Here is a 20,809-nt window from a genome sequence, read left to right as displayed (position 1 = left end):
TATTAGAAACTGAATTTGGCAATAACATCAGTTGGACTAAGATTCCTTAAGAATTTCCATTCCTGTTGCAGAATTTCCATTTACTTTTGCCACCCATAGTTTAAATTGAATATCATTATCAAAACAAGGAGCTGAATATTTGTGGCTGAACTTTGCTATCTTCAGAGTATAAATTGGAAGGTACAACATCACAGTCGGTTATTGTCAACAGTTACTGACTTGATTTTCTCATGGTCTGAAGATAACTCTGCAGTGGCTGAATTCTTTTATGTTTGTCTGCAATGATTCTGATGCCACAACTTTCAGATTCATGGTTGAAAACTTTGCTTTAAAAAAGGGATTAGACATAAAAATCAGTTTCCCCTCTGTAAATAGACAAGAAATACACAGATGACAGCCTTTACATCATCACCGTTTTCTTCAATTTTTAACCTTTTCAAACTCAGTTTGGAACAGTTAAATAGTAATTGTTAGGTAGTTTATTTAGTTTTTTTTTTCTTTTCAGTAAAGTACCAACTAAGAAATGCGATAGTAAGGATGTGAAGAAAACACCCGGACAAAAGCGTGGACGAAAACCAAAGTCAAACTCTGAAAGGTACTAATGGTAATTCTTCTGGAGAATGAAGGTGGTTAAATGATGTTCTGTTTCAATGCAATTTTCTTTTTTTTTAGGCATCAAAAGCAGTACAACTTGAAAGATACTTGTAATTTGGCTGGGGTGTGGTTGGATTAGGCTAGGAATTGATTTGCTTGAAGTAATTTATGATATTAAATAAGATTTTATTAATTCTCTGAGGCTTAGTTTATTTTAGTCTGTTATGGTAACAATGTAGAGTTAATAATTCTGAAAGATGCATTCAAGTTGCTCATTGTTGAGTCACTAAATATTTATCTTCAAAGTACCTAGCTTTCTATTTTTTGGATGTTTACCCTCATTTGCCTCCTGTTAATAACTAAGCAGCATCATGCATTGATGAAGAAAAAAGATAAATCAAGAAAGAGGCTTTAAATATTTGCTAAATTCTAACAGGGGCAGCCAGTATAAACAGAAAGTTAGCTAATAGTTACAGGATTATTTCAATATAATGCATGCCTCGTAACACAAAGCATCATAATGTCGTTTGAAATAACGACTGAAACAAAAATGCGGGAAATCCTCCAAGTCAGTTTTGACTGAGGTTGGTAATTCTTTGGAATAAAAGAGGCCTGGATGTTACTCAGTATGGCTATTGAATGCATAATGCATATAACAGCAACAACAACTAGAACACTAGTTTCATTTATATAGCACTTTTAACATAACAAAAGATCCCAAGGCATTTCATGTAAGCATTATAAAACAAAATATGACCCTATAACATACATTTGGTGTTTTTCAGAGAAGACTTTCCTACCATGTACCGCTGTCAGTACAAGGGCTGCTGTGCCATTTACAGAGGAGCTGATGGACTAAAGGTAAAATTATGCTCAAGACAAATTGGTCAAGTGCATATTGACAAGTGCGTGTGCACAGACGGATATCGGTGGCCATCTTGCATTGGCAGGAGACATGGTCTACAGTAAATCCTCTCCCACAATATAATATTAGGATTTATTTCAAATTGACTTTATGGACAGTGGGGAGAAGGAGTTTCCACTTTGGGCATTGTTGTACACTAGTTAGTTTCTTAGTAAGTTAAATGTTTAATATTTAAAAATTCTTAAAACATGCCTACTAGTGCCTTTGCAGCTTAAAAGAAAAGCTCAAATTAATTTGAAGAGCCTCCTCGTGCGGCTGCAAACAGGTGCAATTGGCAGAAACTCACAAGTTCATTAATTTGATCTGAAGCATGACCAGTTTTGTGAGCAGGCCATCTTCCTGTGCAATATTTTTTTAATCCGCATAAAAGATCACCGTAATTCAATTTGCACTTGAAATCCCTCTGTCTTTTATGCTGGTTTGGCTGATTTTGACCTAATTGCTGGCTATAGCGGAAACCTTCCCCAGGTAGTGGTCAATCAGATTCAGAACCATTGTGAGTGTATTGGTGGAATTCATCTTACATTGTTACTGCAATTACGTGGGTTTGACGACTGAGAACAGTGTAGAATGTACTTTAGACAATTCACTGTACATGTTCCTGTTGAGCCTGAAGGATCACAAGAATAAAATGCAAATGGTGAGAGATCATACTGCCTGTTCTCCACATTTCCTGAGTGTTATGCTTTCATAACTTTTTCTTCTGGGCCAGGAGAGACAAAATTCAGAAGGGTGTTTATCCTTGCTTACAAAAGTCTTCAAAGCAGAACTCAAAAGATCATACAGATCCTTCAAGATTCTGTTCAATTTACATGGGATGTGCTGGGAGCAAGAATGACTAAGCATGTTGTGGCATGTAACCAAAAGATGTTGCTGCTCCAGCTTGGCTTTTATGGCCTCTTCTGGTCTTTTCCATCAATGAATTTTTAACAGAATTTGCACAGTGCAATTCGTCGTTAAGTGACAACTTATGGATGTTTTCCTGCAACGTATACAAATATTAGAATGAGGACTTCTCATAAGTATATTCTTTTTAATGTTTCTACTTGTGAAACTAGAATAGCAACAACAACTAGAACACTAGTTTCATTTATATAGCACTTTTAACATAATAAAAGGTCCCAAGGCATTTCATGAGAGCATTATAAAACAAAATATGATACCAAGTCAAATAAGGAGATAGTGGCTGGTTTGGTACATTAGCATCATTAAGCCATGCAGAATCAACACAAGTGAGTCTGTCTGAAGATGGAGGGCCAGTGTAGAGCATTGTATCAAATAAAGGAAAGGTCCCTTAATGACTTGTTGCAAACATGGATGCTTGATGTTATGGAATCTATTGCGCATCTTTGCTGACAGCATGTCATTAACTTGTGTGGAAAATATCTTCATTCATAGAATAAACCCTACTAGTCCTATGGGTTGTACTTTCTTGTTTTTAATGCAACAAAAATAGAGAATGAATATAAACTAATTTACTAGGGCTGTAGGCCCTTCAATCTAAAATCAGCAATATTTTTTATTTACTACTGAATTTTAAATTTGCTACTTTTAGGTCTTCTGGTCAAAACTATATATTGGGTTGGAGAATTCTTCTCATCTACTGTATGGTATTTGGTCCATAACACCTCATTTTTCACAGGCGAAATGACAGAGACTTGCTTTTACATAGCACTTTATCATATCTCATAACATCTCAGAGTATTTGAAATGCAAAGATTTTTATCTGACAAACCTGGCAACTGTTGATTGGACAATAAAATCCTAAAACCAGAGATCGGATAATCATTTATTTGGTGTCAACATTGCTGTTAACAACTGCTTTAAAAATATTCTTGCACAAGGATTTATGGTGAAGGATTTATGGTGAAGGTATTAAGTTTAAAGCAGAAATTTATAACTACCACACTAACGTTACTTGATGTATAACATATGCATGTCCTCTGAACCAAATATATTGTGGCTGCGATTAAAGATAATAGCAAAACAACATGACAAATTTAGGAAGTGAAAAGTTAGAAGCTCATGAATTGCATTTATTATCGAAAGGATATTTCAACATATGAACTAGAAGCATGGGTAGGTCACTGAGACCTTCGAGCCATTCAATAAGGTCATGGCTGATCTAACTAAGTTTCTGCCTACCCCCAGTAACCCTTCACCCCTGGTAACCCTCCGCCCCTTGTTTATCAAGAATCTATCTACCTCTGCCTTGAAAACATTCAAAGACTTTGCTTCCACTGCCTTTTGAGGAAGGATGATCCAAAAACTCACTACCCTCAGAAAAAAGATTTCTCCTCATCTCTGCCTTAAATGGACGACCTCATATTTTATTAAACAGTGACTCCTAGTTCTAGATTCTCCCACAAGAGGAAATATCCTTTCCACATCAACCCTGTCAAGACCCCCCAGGATCTTGTGCGTTTCAATCAAGTCGCCTTTTACTCTTTTAAACTACAGTGGATATAAGCCTAGCTTGTCCAATATTTCCTCACAGAATAACCTGCCCATTCCTGGTATTAGTTCAGTAAACCTCCTCTGAACTGCTTATGCATTTACATCCTTCCTTAAGTAAGGAGACCAATACTGTACACAATATTCCAGATGTGGTCTCGCCAGTGTCCTGTCAACTGAAGCATATTCAATTCCCCTCTCAATAAATGATAACATTCTATAAGCTCTCCTAATCACTTGCTGTACCTACATACTAGGACACCCAGATCCCTCTGAACCTCAGAGCTCTGCAATTTCTCACCATTTAGATCATATGCTTTTTTTCTGCCAAAATGGACAATTTCATATTTGCCCACATTTGCCAGATCTTTGCTCACACATTTAATCTCTTCACAACTTACTTTCCTACCTATCTTTGTGTCATCAGCAAATTTAGCAACCATACCTTTGATCCCTTCATCCAAGTCATTTATATAAATTGTAAAAAGTTGAGGGACCAAGTCGTGTACCACTGATCCCTGTGGTACACAACTAGTTACATCCCCCAACCAGAAAAAGACCCATTTATGGCTACCCTCTGTTTCCTGTTAGCTAGCCAATCTTCTGTCCATGCCAATATGTTACCCCCCTACACCATAGGTTTTTATTTTCCACAATAACCTTTGATGTGGCTCCTTATAAAATGGCTTCTGGAAATCTAAGTACAGTACATCCATCTTTATCCACAGCACATGTGACTCCTTCAAAGAACTCCAATAAATTGGTTAAACATGATTTCCCCTTCAATAAACCATGTTGACTCTGCCTGATTACCTTGAATTGTGCTAAGAGCCCTGCTAGAACATCTTTAATAATAGCTTCCAACATTTTTGCTATGACAGATGGGAAGCTAACTAGTCTGTAGTTTCCTGCTTTCTGTTTCCCTCTCCTTTTGAATAAAGGAGTTATATTTGCTATTTTTCAATCTAATAGCAGCTTCCCTGAATAAAGGAAATTTTCGAAAATTAAAACTAATGCGTCAACTATCTCACTAGCCACTTCCTTTAAGACCCTAGGATGAAGTCCATCACGATCTGGGGATCTGTCAGCCCACAGCTCCAACAATTTGCTAAGTACCACTTCCCTGGTGATTGTAATTTTCCTGAGTTCCTCCCATCCTTCCAATTCCCGATTTACAGCAACTTCTGGGATGTTACTTGTATTCTCTGTAGTGAAGACCATTGCAAAATACCTGTTCAATTCATCTGTCATCTCCTTATTTTCCATTCTAATTCCCCAAACTCACTTTCTATGGGACCAAAACTCATGTTATTAACTGTCTTCTTATTTAAACATCTATAGAAACTCTATATGTGTTTATATTTCCAGCTAGCTTTCTCTCATACTTAATTTTTCCCTTCTTATTAATCTCTTTGTCAACCTTTGCTATTCTTAATATTCTGTCCAATCTTCTGACCTGTCTTTGCGCAATTATATGACCTATGGATGAAATATTAACCTCATTAAGACTATTTCTAACAAGTAAATTGATTTTTTTTGTTTCAGAAACATATAAAGGAACATCATGAAGAGGTGCGTGAGCGACCCTGCCCCCACCCAGGATGTAACAAAGTATTTTTGATTGATCGCTACCTGCAACGCCATGTAAAACTCATTCACACAGGTAAGTAAGTGACCTATCAAAAGTAGCATTATATAAGCTTTTGTTATATTGCCATCATATTCCCTCTCACATCTCAGATACTAATGTGTGATGAGCATGTTCTGCAATCTGGTGGACTGGAAACAGGTTAAAACTGGTCCATTTAAATGCCAACTGAACGTCTGGTTGGGTCTTGTGCCAAGTTCAATAGATTACTGATGCACTGCAGTTAAAATCAAATTGTTACTATCTATATGTTGAAGCTTGTAGAGCAAAAATTCCTCAGGGGTGTTCTTGATCTACCAGCATAACTTTGGTGAAGGTTGCTGGAAATCCCAGGGACATGGTTGGAAATTCCAGGTGTATATAATGTTTTATTTCTGAATTGGACCCATCTTTTTGAGCATTTACGATACCATCATAAATGTAAGTATCTTACACCACATATGTTGACTTAACCAATTAATACTGTCGTTTTACTTTTACCTGTCTTCTACACACAAACTTGGCAAAGTAGATAACAGGACAAGGTATAAATTAGTAAAAGGGCAAGTTTAGTATAAATATCAGCAGTTGCTCATATAGATTGACCAATACATCGCAATGGGATGGACGGATATCACCCAAACGTCCAGGCCCAAACCCATCAACAGATACGCGGCTTGGAGGGAGGTGGAATACCGGAAGTGGACCAAACTCCAATGCCAAGGAATCGGCATCGAGTATTACGGAAATGACTATGCCTCTAATTCCTGGACAAGAACCTGTTTCAATATCAAACAATCCAGACTAATAAACAGTTTTCTACTACGGTGCAATCTCTACCCGACGAGATGTACCTTAAACAGAGGCAGAGTTCACCACAACAAATCCTGCAGGAGATGTGAGGCCCCCTTCGAGTCACTGGCTCACATCTCCGGCAACTGCCCGTTCGTAAAGAATGCAAGGATCAAAAGGCACAACAAAATACTGGACCGCTTACAACAGTTTATCGCAAAATACGGCTGGACATCACACCTAGAACCGAGGCTCTTCGGAAAGGACGGGTCCCTGTGGAAGCCCGATCTTGTTCTCGTCAAGGACGAAGTAGTCGCGGTGGTGGATGTGACAGTGCGTTTCGAAGACAACAACAAGTCTCTGGAGAAAGCATGGGCCGAAAAAGAACGCAAGTACAAACACCTTGAGGAGGAGATACTGAAACTGACTGGCGGCAAGTCAGTACGATACTTCGGATTCGTTATGGGAGCTCGTGGCAAGTGGCTCGACCTGAACAACAGCCTCATGCGATTCCTGAAGATCGATAAGTACAAATCCTTCGCCCAGCTTGCTTCAAGACTTACAATATCTCTGACATTGGAACTTTTACAGATCTTCGGAGACCAGTAGTCAGAGAATTGTCTCACAAAGACCACCCGTAGAGATGTCACAAGACCCAAGACGGAGGACGGAGAGGCCGCACGAGATGGGTATTGTATATCTCCAGGGTGGGAGGCCTAACGCCTGATCCCCGGTGGGCGGGTAAGGTGGATTGTTTGTAAATAGGGGTTAAATAAACCTAAGAATTGTCTGGCACGTTGATTAGTTATTCTACTCTGTTTAACCATTTGTTAGTGTTACTTAAGGTTGGTTACAGTTATGTTAACTTAATTACGGCTTTTTCCTTTGTTAATGTAAATAAGTAATTAATAAAGTAACACACATCAGATGATGTAATTCAGGGTAGGTCTTCGGACCACTAACTTTGTGACCGGCTTCCTGGTTTCATCGCTACCTAAGTGGCAAACATCCACGCTTGCCAAATTTTAAATTCGGGCTGAAAATCAAGACCAAGTGACCTCGAGCTCCGTTTCCACCCGATCTGCGGCCCTTGGCGGTGACTTTTTCACCGCCCCTGGCTGTGGTTTCCTGGAGTTAAGACACAACGTGGACGAGCCACGTAAAAACTCGGTCGCTACAACCACACCAACCCCCTCCACCTCTCTGTCTCTCTATCTCTCCGCCCCCCACACACACACCTTAAACCAGCTTATATTTCAGCTCTTTCCCGGACTCGAACTCAAGTTCTGTCGAAGGGTCATGAGGACTCGAAACGTCAACTCTTTTCTTCTCCGCCGATGCTGCCAGACCTGCTGAGTTTTTCCAGGTAATTCTGTTTTTGTTTTGGATTTCCAGCATCCGCAGTTTTTTTGTTTTTATTTTTATTTTTTACATAAAAGGATCTTCTGAGATAACATACTGAGGATGCTAGAAATCTGAAACAAGAACTGCTAGAAAAACTCAGCAGGTCTGACAGCATCTGTGGAGAGGAAGACAGAGTTAATGTTTTGAATCCATATGATTCTTCATCAGAACCTCCTCTGAACTGCTAATACATTTACATCCTTCCTTAAATAAGGAGACCAGTACTGTACAGTATTCCAGATGTGTTCTCACCAGTGTCTTGTACAACTGAAGCATATTCAATTCCTCTCAATAAATAATAACGTTGTATTAGCTTTCCTAATCACTTGCTGTACCTATGTACTAGGACACCCAGATCCCTCTGAACCTCAGAGCTCTGCAATTTCTCACCATTTAGATAATATGCTTTTTTTTTTCTGCTAAAATGGACAATTTCACATTTGCCAGATCTTTGCTCACACATTTAACCTCTTCACAACTTACTTTCCTACCTATCTTTGTGTCATCAGTAAATTTAGCAACCATACCTTCGATCCTTCATCCAAGTCATTTATATAAATTGTAAAAAGTTGAGGGACCAACATTGATCCCTGTGGTACACCACTTGTTACATCCCCCCCCAACCAGAAAAAGATCCATTTATGGCTACCCTCTGTTTCCTGTTAGCTAGCCAATCTTCTGTCCATGCCAATATGTTACCCCCTACACCATAAGTTTTTATTCTCCACAATAATCTTTGCGTGGCACCTTATAAAATGAGTTCTGGAAATCTAAGTACAGTACATCCACCTTTATCCACAGCACGTGTGACTCCTTCAAAGAACTCCAATAAATTGGTTAAACATGATTTCCCGTTCACAAAACCATGTTGACTCTGCCTGATTGCCATAAATTTTGCTAAGTGCCCTGCATCAAAGGATCTTCTGAGTTGGAGTACTTGTAGCAACTCAAGTTGTCTCCACAACCCTGAGTTGGGTAGTGGAGGCAACAACTCAAATCATGAGGCAGTAGATATGTTGGGTTTCTATGGGTGAATTAATTAAATGGGCCAAATGGCCTCCTTAATCAAATCATTTATCTGTATAGTAAAGATAGATTAAGGCCAGTCCTCAGGGAGTTAAAATATGCCACCTCACCTATTACTCCATTGTGCAATGTCTGTCCAATTTGTGAAGGAACTTGAAATGTTTACTACATTAAAGGTGTCATATGAATGCAAATCAGTATGCATGATCTGTGATCTTAATGAATAGAATAATCACACTTGCATCATAAAACTTGTGTGGAAATTAGTCAATTGATAGTGTTCCAGTGTTGTCTTAAAAATATTTGCACACTTTACATCTGCCTTTTTATTTTTATTAAAATAAGTATACACCTGAGGACTCTGCTTGTTACACCCTGGGTTGTGGTTTCAAATCTATGCTGAATATATTTTTTCACTTTTCAGAAGAAAGAAACTACATTTGTGATGAATGTGGACAAACTTTCAAACAAAGGAAGCACCTATCAGTTCATCAAATGCGCCATTCTGGAGCAAAACCTCTACAGTAAGCTTCCAATGGAATTCAGAACATTTATAGTTTTTTTTTCCTGTTTTTCTACACAAACTAGGAAAATAATTAGATAATTGGCCATGGTAAAAACTGGTAAAGGGGTAAGTTCAGGTCTGATTTCAGTAGATGTTCTTTGCACAGACTGATCAATACCTGAAAGAATCTTCCAAGCTGGGTAGAGGAAGCAGGATGATGCTTATTAGAGTAGGTGTAAAATATTCATATTGCACTGATATTTTGATGGGATAGATCTTGTAAACTTGGTAGATAACATGCAGCAAGGAAAATATTAGGTAATGCACCACCCACTGCATTGAACATTGGTTGCGAGCCATCAGAAAGCACAAGAAAAAGAACATTTTTGATATTTTAATCAAGAGAGAATTACAGAAACTACTTATGTTTATGGGAGACATTTCCAAGACCTTGCTCCATTGGTAGGACCATGGATACAGTAGATATTTTACCAAAAATTTGTAGGCAATTCCCCCAATCAGTTTCTCAGTTACTGAAACTAATTTGTGCCAGGCCACAGATAATTTTGCCCTCAATCCCTTGTGATACATGGAATATTATAGGTAGGAATTGGGGAAAGAAGGCTGAAGAGTTGATAATGATTTTGAAAGTGGAAAGGAAAAAGGTAAAGTGGAAAGATTTGGAATAGGGGTTCCAGATAACAGTAGCAGCGACAGGACCAAAGAGGATGGAGTACAATAAGTAAACTAGTTGTTTTGGAGGAGCTAAGAGTGAGCATTAATTTATAAATGAAGGAACCATCCTGAGGTTGTGAAAACATTATAGAACCTGTCACCATGGAACAGCTTCAACAATTGTCTGGAGGATATCGACAGGCTGGTCAGATGAGCTGATCATGGCAAATGGAACTTAATCCGGATAAGTGTGAGGTGATGCACTTGGGCAGGACAAACAAAGCACGGGAATACACAATGAATGGTAGGATCCTGGGAAGTACCGAGGATCAGAGGGACCTTGGTGTGCATGTCCACTGATCCCTTAAGCTAGAAGAACAGGTGGATAAGGTGGTTAGGAAGGCATATGGGATACTTGCCTTTATTAGCTGAGGCATAGAATACAAGAACAGGGAGATAATGCCGGAACTGTATAAAACGCTGGTTAGGCCACAGCTGGAATATTGCATGTAGTTCTGGAATCTATTATTGGAAGGATGTGATTGCACTAGAGAGAGTGCAGAGATTTACCAGGATGGCGCCTGGACTGGAGAGTTTTAGTTATGTGGAGAGATTGGTTCGACTGAGGTTATTTTCCCTGGAGTGGAGGATATTGAGGGGGGACATGATTGAGGTGTATAAAATTATGAGGGGCATAAAATTATGAGGGGCATAGATAGGGTAGACAGGAAGGAACTTTTCCCCTTGGTGGAGGGATCAATAACCAGGGGGCATAGATTTAAGGTAAGGGGCAGGAGGTTTAGAGGGGATGTGAGGGTGGTGGGAATCTGGAACTCACTGCCTTAAAGGGTGGTAGAGGCAGAAACCCTCATAACATTTAAGAAATATTTGGATGTGCACTTGCGATGCCAATGGCATACAAGGCTATGGGCCTAGTGCTGGAAAATGGGATTAGAATAGTTAGGCACTTGTTTGACCGGCGCAGACTTGATGGGCCAAAGGGCCTTTTTCTGTGCTGGAGACCTCTATGACTCTAAATTATGTGAGGAGGACCAAGAATAGTAATGTAATGGTTTCCAGCAGGATTGGTGACAGTAACATCTAAAGAACAGCTACATTTCTTTTCAGGAGTCTAATATGGTTTCTTTTTTCCCTTCTGCCTGTAGGTGTGAAATTTGTGGTTTCCAGTGTAGACAGAGGGCATCCCTGAAATACCATATGACTAAGCACAAGGCAGAAGCTGAACTTGATTTTGCTTGTGACCAATGTGGAAAGAGGTTTGAGAAAGCCCACAATTTGAATGTTCATATGTCCATGGTTCATCCCTTGACCCAGAACACAGATAAAAGCAAACCAGCTGAGTGTGTTGAAACGGAACCAAACCAGCTAAGCACAGAAACATTCATTGAGTGGGAACCCAGTTAATGTACAGCTACGCTGGCAGAGTCAAAAGAACAAGATATACCAATTTGCACCTTTTGTCTTCAGTGGCAGCAAGCTCTTCATCTGAACAGAGAATTTATGAATCCGTGCAACTTTTTGCTGGTTTGGCAAAAAGCAAATAAAGGCTTAATCACAAAAATATTAGAGATACTTCTTGGTTACACGGCTTTCCTTTTAAGTATGAAGCTTTCTTACACATACCTATTCGTTCTGAAAAAAGTGCCAAAAACATTTCAAGATTGCATAACACATTGTATGTTGATAATTAGTCTTGTGTAGCTGGTGAGCACTGTTAAACAGACAAGAACTGTGATGATTGAATGGGATGAATGAAAACATTGTTGGTATCGGTGATATAGATTTACAATGATACAGCTTTAAATGCTTAATGAGAGTAATGAGGTGGTTTGGCTGATTGCTTCTGATGGCCCTTTAATGAATGCAATTTAAGTTTGAATAAAGACTATTTTCTTAGGTTATTGAGTATTGGGGTTCTTATGTTTTACAAAGCGGGTGGAAGCTCTCAAATACACTGAACGATAATTAGTGAATTGAAAAGGGAGGAGAAAATATCAAAAAGAATCATACCAGTATCTGTTTTTGAATGTGGACTCTTGTATCCAAAAATGTAAACCACAGGTGATTCTAAACTCTCTCCAAATATACAGTTATGTTTTCAATTCTTAGTTACTGGCCATTCAGGCTTGGACCATTTAGTTATTGTGGTGGTTGGGCTGGTTGGTTGTTTCTCCTCCTTCCCCTGAAAACTGAGCAGGGAAATTCCTGTGTGACTGAATTTTATAACTTCAATGAGGGCAAGTGGAAGAAACAATGTAATTGAATGTAGCTGAAACTATTTTGTCAGTACAGTTCTGTAAAGTAACTGATCCAAATTGTAAACAATCTGAACAGTGCAGGAATTCCCATGTCACCTACAAGAACTCCCTCCTTCCTTCTCTTTCTCAATTTTCAGTGGTAAATGAGAGCTTAAGGAGTACTTAATAGAACATATATCGAGTATTTTTTTCATGAATCTTAAAATACAGCCTTCATACAACCATTTCACATTTGCAGAAAACTTTCCAATTAGCAGTCTCAGCAAATATGTTTCAGCAGTTTTGTGTAGCAGTTTACATTGTAGAACCTAGAGTGGTTGTGTATATATGTAACTGATTTGGAGGTTACTTTTATATTTAATTTGTAGAAGTCTAATATATAAAGCCTCTCTATAGTCACAATACTACATGGGAGTAATAAATCTAATTTAATGCTGTTACATTCTAATAGGGATAATAAATGATATTTTCTAATATAGACTGTAACAACAAATTCAATAGAATTGTTTATTGAAAAATGAATTGGCAGAGAACTAATTTGTAAAACCTGGAAAATACTATTAGTACATGGTATCTTCTGCAGCGCTAAGTTTGCCTACTTTAAACAATTTGAAGACAACTAGTGATATGTTCTAGAAATCATAAATCTGTGACTTTATGGTAATCTTAGGAAAGCACACAGGCAGTCAATATGGGTAATTAAAATTTTATTTTTTAAGTTTGACATTAAACAATATTATTTTGTGCAACAGGAGGTATGTGCTTAACATGAACACATCGGTGTCTATTCTGACTTCTTTAGCCAGTTAATTCAGCAACTGACTAAAACTAAAGGGCATATATATAGAAATGATATTACAAACCATTTTCTGTAAGATATGATCTGACTAACCAAAGTACTTGTATGAACAGTACTAACTAGCTTATTGGTGAGACCACAGTAGTTTTATATTTATGATTAAAATGTTGATTACATTGCCTTGTTGCATGAAGTTTCTTGAAATATCATTTGTATTTTAAATCCACACCAGGAACTAAATCAGTTCATAGCCAAATAAAAACTCCAAAATCAGTCCCTTCATCTCAAATTTTCACGATCAGAGAAAAATCGGATCCTGTTCATTAAATAACGCCTAAAGACAGTTCTGCAGACTATACTGCTAGTTACCACAAGTTATGCAATAGACTAGATGACAAAGTTGATTCCTGGAACAAGATTGACATTTTAGTTTTACAAGAATAATGTGGCTGGAATGTTGGAACTGCCCACTGAATTCTAGAGAGGCAATGTTTAATAAAACATCCAATTACTTTTTTAATGTTATTGCATAAAGTACTTTGAACCAATTCTCTGCATATTTCAAAATATCACCATGACTTCACTTTTTAATAAAGCTCAAACTCTGCAATGCTTTTGGCGAGTAATGCAAATTTAAAGATCATTCCATTTATAGTCCAGAAACCTTTTGATTGCCACAGGCAAGTAAACATGGAAAGCTTTTTGTTTTTGTATGAATGCTGAAATATATATCCATCCAGTGGTTACTCATTTTCAACACCTTGAGGAGCAATCTTGTAAAACTGCAAACATGTTAAATTTGAATTGTGTCCGTCTTATTCTTTATAGAATAGTTGGTTCCGAGTACAGTCCATCACTATTGCAGGGCTGCTGATGATGATGATTAATTGCAGCTTTCAGCTCTGGATCAATGTCCTTACAAGCAGCCTGTAGCTAAAAAAAGAAAACCATTACTTTTAAATCTTACACTGTTTAGTAAAGTGCGCATTACAAAATGTGTGGCTACTGGTGCCATTGAGAAAAAAATTGGGTAACAATATTTTAACTACTTTTCACTTGTGCCTTTAAGCTGGCAACAGAACCTTGTAAAATTTAGACCAATGGTTTTTTAAATCTGTGGGAAACCTTGTGCAAATCTCAGTATACTGCTGATGATCACTTGTCATGGCAGCAATAGCTATGACAGTCAGGGCCATCTGCTTCCTGCTCAAAAAAACAACTACCAGAAGATCCCCACTGTCAAACCCTGATCTGCAGCTGTTGTTAAGGAATAAGAGACTTCTCTTTAAAGCCTTTGTTTGCTGCTTGCTTCTGTCTCCTGAACCAGAGAGAAACTTGGAACAGAAAAAAATAAATAGGTCCTCATCTCATGTAAACAACTAACTATATCCTTGTATCTATCACAGGCACGGGCAATCTACTTCACCTTGAAAGAACTGTAAATCTCAGGGAAGTAAAAGGTGGCAGAGACCTACCCTCTACCCTATTTTCCTCTACTTTGTACCATATAGGAGAAGTGCTGCATCATTAAATGTGTTCTTTGGTTAAGGCATTAAAACAATGCAGATTCAGCTTATGGTTTGGGTAGAGAATAAAATAATTCCTGTCAATATCAGGAGAGTAGCTTCCAGTGTCTTGGCCATTATTCAGACTTACCTTTCTTGAGCAACACTGCCAAAAAATATTGATTTGATCGCTTGTGAGATATGAGATTTTGCTGTTGCACTTCATTACTCTGTTCCAGTTTTCTTTGGATTTGTTCGTGCAAAATTTAATAGATCAACTAAAATAAAAGTGCTGGTGTAGTGATGGAACAAATTAATAACCAGATTACACTTCATTACCTAACAGCCTTCAACATTTCAAAATATTGTTGTGTCAGATGCTTTAGGATGCTCCACATACATGCAAGTTAAGTGGCTTTTTATGCAAGGTAGCGTAACAAGTTTTCAACAAAAACAAAAATAGCTGGAAAAACTCAGCAGGTCTGACAGCATCTGCAGAGAGGAACACAGTTAACGTTTCGAGTCCAAATGACTCTTCATCAGAACTAAAGAAATATAGAAATGTGGTGAAATATAAGCTGGTTGAGGGGGGTGGGACAGGTAGAGGGCCAGTGATAGGTGGAGGCAAAGAAGAGATTGCCAAAGATGTCATGGACAAAAGGACAAAGGGGTGTTGACGGTGGTGATATTATTTAAGGAATGTGCTATTGGTGACATTAAGGGTAGAAAGCAGGACAAACAAGTAGCAGATGGTCCTAGTAGGGGTAGGGTGGGGGGAAGGGATCGAAATGGGCTAAAAGGTGGAGATAAAACGATAGATCAAAATATATTTTTCTTTTCCCACCTATTTTTAAATTTGTTTTTAATCTGGTTATTAAATGTCTAATTTTCCTTCGTACCTTGATGCTCTTAAATTGTAGGTACTTCAAGCAATTTAAAAACTGTTGTGTTCCATCACTAAACCAGCATTTTTATTTTAGTTGATCTATTAAATTTTGCCTAAACAAATCCAAAGAAAACTGGAACAATAAACTGTAAACTATTAACCAGGTTTGCACAGGGCTGTTCCATAATCCATTCCTGCAAGCCTCAGGCTGTTCTTAGTCAAATTTTAAGTTAGAATTTAAGTTAACGAAACATGTAAAAGTTTAAAATTTAAACCAAAGGTTATGTTTAAAGATGATTTTTTTCTGTTTTCATTATATAACAGTCATGGTTGCCAACAGTTTGTGCTAAATGTTATTCTCAGGTCCAGTTGGTGCACTTTAGCAATACCACATTGCTAACATGGTAGCTGTTTTTTCCTTGCTTGTTCCATGTTTTCTCACAGATGCCAAACTTCTTACAGTCAGTATTTAAGGTAAAATAACTGGTAATAACCAAGTGAAATAAGGGTGTGTATATATAGAAGTTTGTGACTAACCATGAAATTATTAACTGCACTGCAATTAATTTTACGAGAAGCTCTTACCCTGTTCTGTGAAATGTTCTGAACAGGACATTGTGGAATTGTGCGAAGGAGGAACTGACGCCCTCGTGTTATTAATCCCAAAGGGTCAGGCTGGAAACAGAAGCAAAGTTTATTTCTTCATGATAACATTACAATTAATAGCTTTATTCAGATTTATTTCCCCCTGCATATTTCCTTACCTGAATTACAACATTTTGTTACCAAGTGAAATAAAACAGCTACTTTATTTTGGCACTCAAGCTCCTAATGCCAAAAAAAGGAACCAAGCCTTTGTCTAGAAATGAACACCTAACTGCATAGTGGCAAAATAATTCACAGCAGAAATCACACTTATGATTGCTTTGGAATACAGTTGGCTGCTGTTGGCATTGCTGGCTCTCTCGCTGTTCATCACAGCTGCAAGTTGGAGTAACATAAGCTGCTCCCATGCCTGGTGGAGGCTGTCAGCAGGAAAGTGCAGCTGAAGACCAAGTGAAATAAAAGGCAAAGTGACTTCCAAGAAGTTGGCAATCACCTGTCAAGCAGTGAAAGCACCCTTTAAGATGGATGTGCTGAGTAGCAGCCTCTCATCTGGCCATGGCTACAGTTCCTCAGTTTTACTGAGAAAAGGCTTCAGAGCTTGTCCATTTCACTGAAGAAGCGCTTCCTATTGTGCACGCGCCTTGGTGACCCTGGCAAGTTTCTGACAGCTCAGGAAATGGGTCCACTGGGTTTAAAACAGAATGTAAGAACAACCTATTTGAATATTTAAATACCTTATCCAACACTTAGAAGAGGCACCCACTCACTTTCAGACCCACTTGAGTGAAACTGGGAAGAGGGCAAAATGATGTCAGGACATCACATTAGGCGATTTAACTCCCTGCACATACCCGAACCCAACTGCCCCTGCCTGTAAAAAAATTTGTCTTTAGTGTCACCTAACAGTGCAGCAAAGAAAGATCACAAGCTGCCTGCATGATAAAGAAAGCAATTAATAGTATTGAACAAAAAAGCAGATATTTTCTTTCAATGAAAATAGAAACAAACTAAACCGCAAATTTAAAAAACTGTACACAGATTAAGTTAGTGAACAGCAACATGTGAGGAAGAGATTGAATACTTCCTGTTAACCATCTATGAAGTTCTGCATTAATCATGTTTACCTGCTTGGAGCTTTGTAAATCACACTGATCTGAGGCTAAGATTATATCTTCTCCATCAAGGAAGTGATTGACCATTGCAGTATACAGAATGATGGCAACTGACAGGAAATCTGCATGTTTGATGATGGAAGAAAGCAGCTTTGGATCCAGACCAGGAATAAGGCTATTGGAAATTGAGCAATGTTGAAGACTTAAAAAAATCATTGTGCATTACAATTCAAAATCAAGTGTGTGAACTACTGGAAATCCTATTATACAGTATCCTTTAAGGAGTTCACGAAAACCTTTCTTGTTTCAGAGCCAAGGTCAGAAGAAAGTCTTATACTGTGCATTTTAATACTTCATTAGTCAATTCCTTACATTCATCAATGGATAAATACTGCCAGATGCTTATAAAGGCACAATTACACAACAGATGTGAATCAGATTTACTTACTTGTACAACCAATGCAAAACAAAATACAATTTCAAAATTTAAATTTCCAGACAATGATCATCTCCAACAATAGAGAATCTAACCATCTCCCCATGATGTTCAATGGCATTACCATAGTTGAATACACCATCATTAATATCCTGAGTGTTACCATTGATCAGAAACTGAACTGGACCAACCATATAAAATACTGAGATATAGTGGCAGGTCAGAGGCTGGGAATTTTGAGGTGAGGGGAACTCATCTGACTCTTCAAAGCCTGTCCACCTTCTACAAGAAGTCAGGGATGTGATGGAATACACCCCACTCGACTGGATGAATGCAGCTCCAACAACACTCAAGAGGCTTGACACCATACAGGGCAAAGCAGCCGCTTGATCGGCACCCCATCCACCACCTTAAACATTTGTTGCCTCTATCATATACAAAATGTGTTAAAGCAACTCACCGAGCCTCCTTCAATTCCCTTCCAAACTCATGATCTCTACCCCTTAGAAGGGCAAGGGGAACAGATACATGGGAACACCACCACCTGCAAATTCCCCTCCAAGGAACACACACACTACCCTGACTTGGAATATATCACCTTTCCTTCACTGCTGTTGTGTTGAACACTTGGCAGTCAATTCCTAATAGCACTGTGGGTGTACCTACACCACCTGGACTGCAACGGTTCAAGAAGTTGGCTCACCATAACCTTCTCAGGGCAGTTAGGGATAGGCAGTAGATGCTGGCCTAGCCAGCGACGCTCACATCCCATGAAAGGTTAAGAACAAATACTTGATGAAAACAGATTTAAGTCAAGTTACTTGGAGCTACATACATCTTTGACCTATCCCAAGCAGGAACAACATTTCTTAAATGTAAGCTGTTGATAAAGTGGTCTTAATTTTTTTTTTAAGTTACATATTATACCTGTAGAAGGCAACAGGGAGAAGTTTAATTTCCATGTCAGAGATCATGCTGTACAGGATCTGGTGTGGCCCACGATCTGTTGTGGAGAGGAGGATAAAAGCAGAGTAAGGGGTCTTATATTGACATAAAAAAAACAAAATTCTATGGATGCTAGAAATCTGAAATAAAAACAGAAAATGCAGGAAATACTCAGCAGGTCTGGCAGCATTTGTGGAGAGAGAAACAGAGTTAATGTTTCACGTCGACGACCTTTCATCAGAACTTGTAAAAGTTAGAAATGTAATATGTTTCTAAATTTTCCCAGTTCCGGCGGAAGGTCACGGGCCTGAGACGTCAACTGTTACACTCTCCAGACATGCTGCCAGACCTGCTGAGTAGCCTCAGTATTTTAAATTTTTATTGCTTATATTCAGATGTCCTGTGGAACTATATAATCATACATTTGATGATAAAATATCCAGTCCAATCATGCTTGTTACTGAAACTTTAGAATCTGTTTAGCAGGCTCCCCACAGCTTTGCTGACATAGCATTTGAGCTGAAACTGATTTTATTCGTCTCATTCTCCTCTTTACCACTTCGGTCGATGATAGCATCCTAACTCACATCAAATCTCATTCATCCATCACCCCCATGCTCGCTGAGATACATTGGTTCCCAGCCTAGCAACACCTCAGTTCTAAAATTCTTATCCTTGTTTTCAAATCCTTTCATGGCCTTGCCCATCTCTATTTTTATGACCTCCTCCAGTCCTCCAACCCTGAGTGATCTCTGCGCTCCTTCGATTCTGGTGCCTTGTGCATCCTTGATCTTAAATTGCTCCATCATTGTGTTCAGCTGCCTAGCCCCAAGCCCTGGCATTCCCTCTCTACCTCCCTCCCTACCTTTAAGAAACACCTTAAAATCTACCTCTTTGTCTTAACATCTCCTTAGGCAGTTCAGCATCAAACTTTGTTTGATAATGTTCCTGTGAAGCACCTTGAAATGTTTTACTACATTAAAGATGTTATATAAATGCAGGTTGGTTGCTATAGTGGTGTTAAAAGAAATGGAGGGATCAACAATCATATGGAACATCTTCAGTTTTGGGGCAAAATGCAAGAAGTGCATGATTCAGATGACAGCTAAACAAAGCTGGATTGGGACAAGGTGCTACAGCTTACCCTTGTTTGCTGCCAAAAATATATTAAGCCAAGATTTGTTCTGCTCCTCCAAAACCGTGATCAGATCAGCACATGTTTTTAGTGTAACAGTTAAACCTGAGGATTCCTTCTAAAATAAAAACAAGAAAATTGTCAGACTCTCAATAACATGGCAGAACCAGAGTTAAGCAGTTTCAAAGCACATTATAGATCATCTATTTAAATGGAACGCACATATTAAAATAACCCCAAAATACTTAAGATTATTTCTTAGTGTAAAAGACGTGTAATGGTTAAAGAGTGAAAACCTTCAAGATCACAAAGTTGCCAAAGTTACAGGTGAGTTCAACAAGTATTTCTTTGCTAAATCAACATGTGAGTATATATATTTCACACTCGGACATTTCACTTTCCAGCTACATTGGGCAGAATTTTATGTCCTGCAGAAGGGCGCACACCCGACCCAATTGGGAGTAAAATAGTGCGTGATGATGTCAGGCGAGCGTCCTGACATCGTCACACACTCATGTGATATTTTGGTCAGCTGGCGCACACGAGAGTCGGCAGCGCACCTGCTGACAATTAAGAGGCCTATTAAGGCCATTAATCAATTAATTTAATCCTATTTTTCGCTGCTGCAGCAAAATAGGCCAAACGGCCTTTGCATTTTTGAGGAAACCTCATCCATGGGCGGGATGAGGTTCCCAACAATTAAAAAATATATAAAAATTTTGAAACATAATTTTTATTATGATAAAAGCAAAATACTGCAGATGCTGGAAATCTGAAACAAAAACAAAAATTGCTGGAAAAACTCAGCAGGTCTGGCAGCATCTGCAGAGAGGAAGACAGAGTTAACATTGAGTCCGTATGACTCTTCATCAGAATTAAAGAGAAATAGAAATATGAAACATAAGCTGTTTAAGGGGGGGTTGGACAGGTGAAGCTGGAAAGAGGGCCAGTGATAGGTGGAGGCAAAGGAGAGATTGCCAAAGATGTCATAAACAAAAGGTTAAAGGGGTGTTGACGGTGGTGATATTAGCTAAAGGATGTGCTAATGGTGACATTAAGGGTAAAAAGCAGGATGAGCAAGTGAGAGATAGCCCTAGTGGGCGT

General features: G+C 38.5%; 2 protein-coding genes across 4 annotated transcripts in view; one reads left to right on the top strand and one right to left on the bottom strand.

The window, feature by feature from the left end:
• znf276 (zinc finger protein 276) overlaps positions 1-13,256 on the top strand; it is a 38,680-nt gene extending 25,424 nt beyond the window's left edge. For all 3 annotated transcript variants that reach the window (XM_041191759.1, XM_041191758.1, XM_041191760.1), the window contains exons 7-11: positions 506-595; positions 1,380-1,455; positions 5,519-5,636; positions 9,247-9,346; positions 11,169-13,256. In XM_041191759.1, coding sequence (XP_041047693.1) covers positions 506-595; positions 1,380-1,455; positions 5,519-5,636; positions 9,247-9,346; positions 11,169-11,427 — 643 coding nt within the window. In that variant the 3' untranslated portion in view covers positions 11,428-13,256. The remainder of the gene's footprint in view (positions 1-505; positions 596-1,379; positions 1,456-5,518; positions 5,637-9,246; positions 9,347-11,168) is intronic.
• A 61-nt stretch (positions 13,257-13,317) lies between these two features.
• Positions 13,318-20,809, bottom strand: part of fanca (FA complementation group A) — a 112,136-nt gene continuing 104,644 nt past the window's right edge. Inside the window, exons 40-44 of the mRNA XM_041191757.1 lie at positions 19,715-19,823; positions 18,553-18,628; positions 17,202-17,364; positions 16,057-16,146; positions 13,318-14,013 (exon numbers count right to left, since the gene is read on the bottom strand). Of these exons, the coding sequence (XP_041047691.1) occupies positions 13,903-14,013; positions 16,057-16,146; positions 17,202-17,364; positions 18,553-18,628; positions 19,715-19,823 (549 nt within the window). The 3' untranslated portion in view covers positions 13,318-13,902. The remainder of the gene's footprint in view (positions 14,014-16,056; positions 16,147-17,201; positions 17,365-18,552; positions 18,629-19,714; positions 19,824-20,809) is intronic.

The sequence above is a fragment of the Carcharodon carcharias genome, chromosome 7 (genome assembly GCF_017639515.1).
Source record: "Carcharodon carcharias isolate sCarCar2 chromosome 7, sCarCar2.pri, whole genome shotgun sequence".
NCBI lineage: Eukaryota > Metazoa > Chordata > Chondrichthyes > Lamniformes > Lamnidae > Carcharodon > Carcharodon carcharias.
Note: the sequence above shows the minus strand (reverse complement) of the source record. Positions and strands in the feature narration are given on the sequence as shown.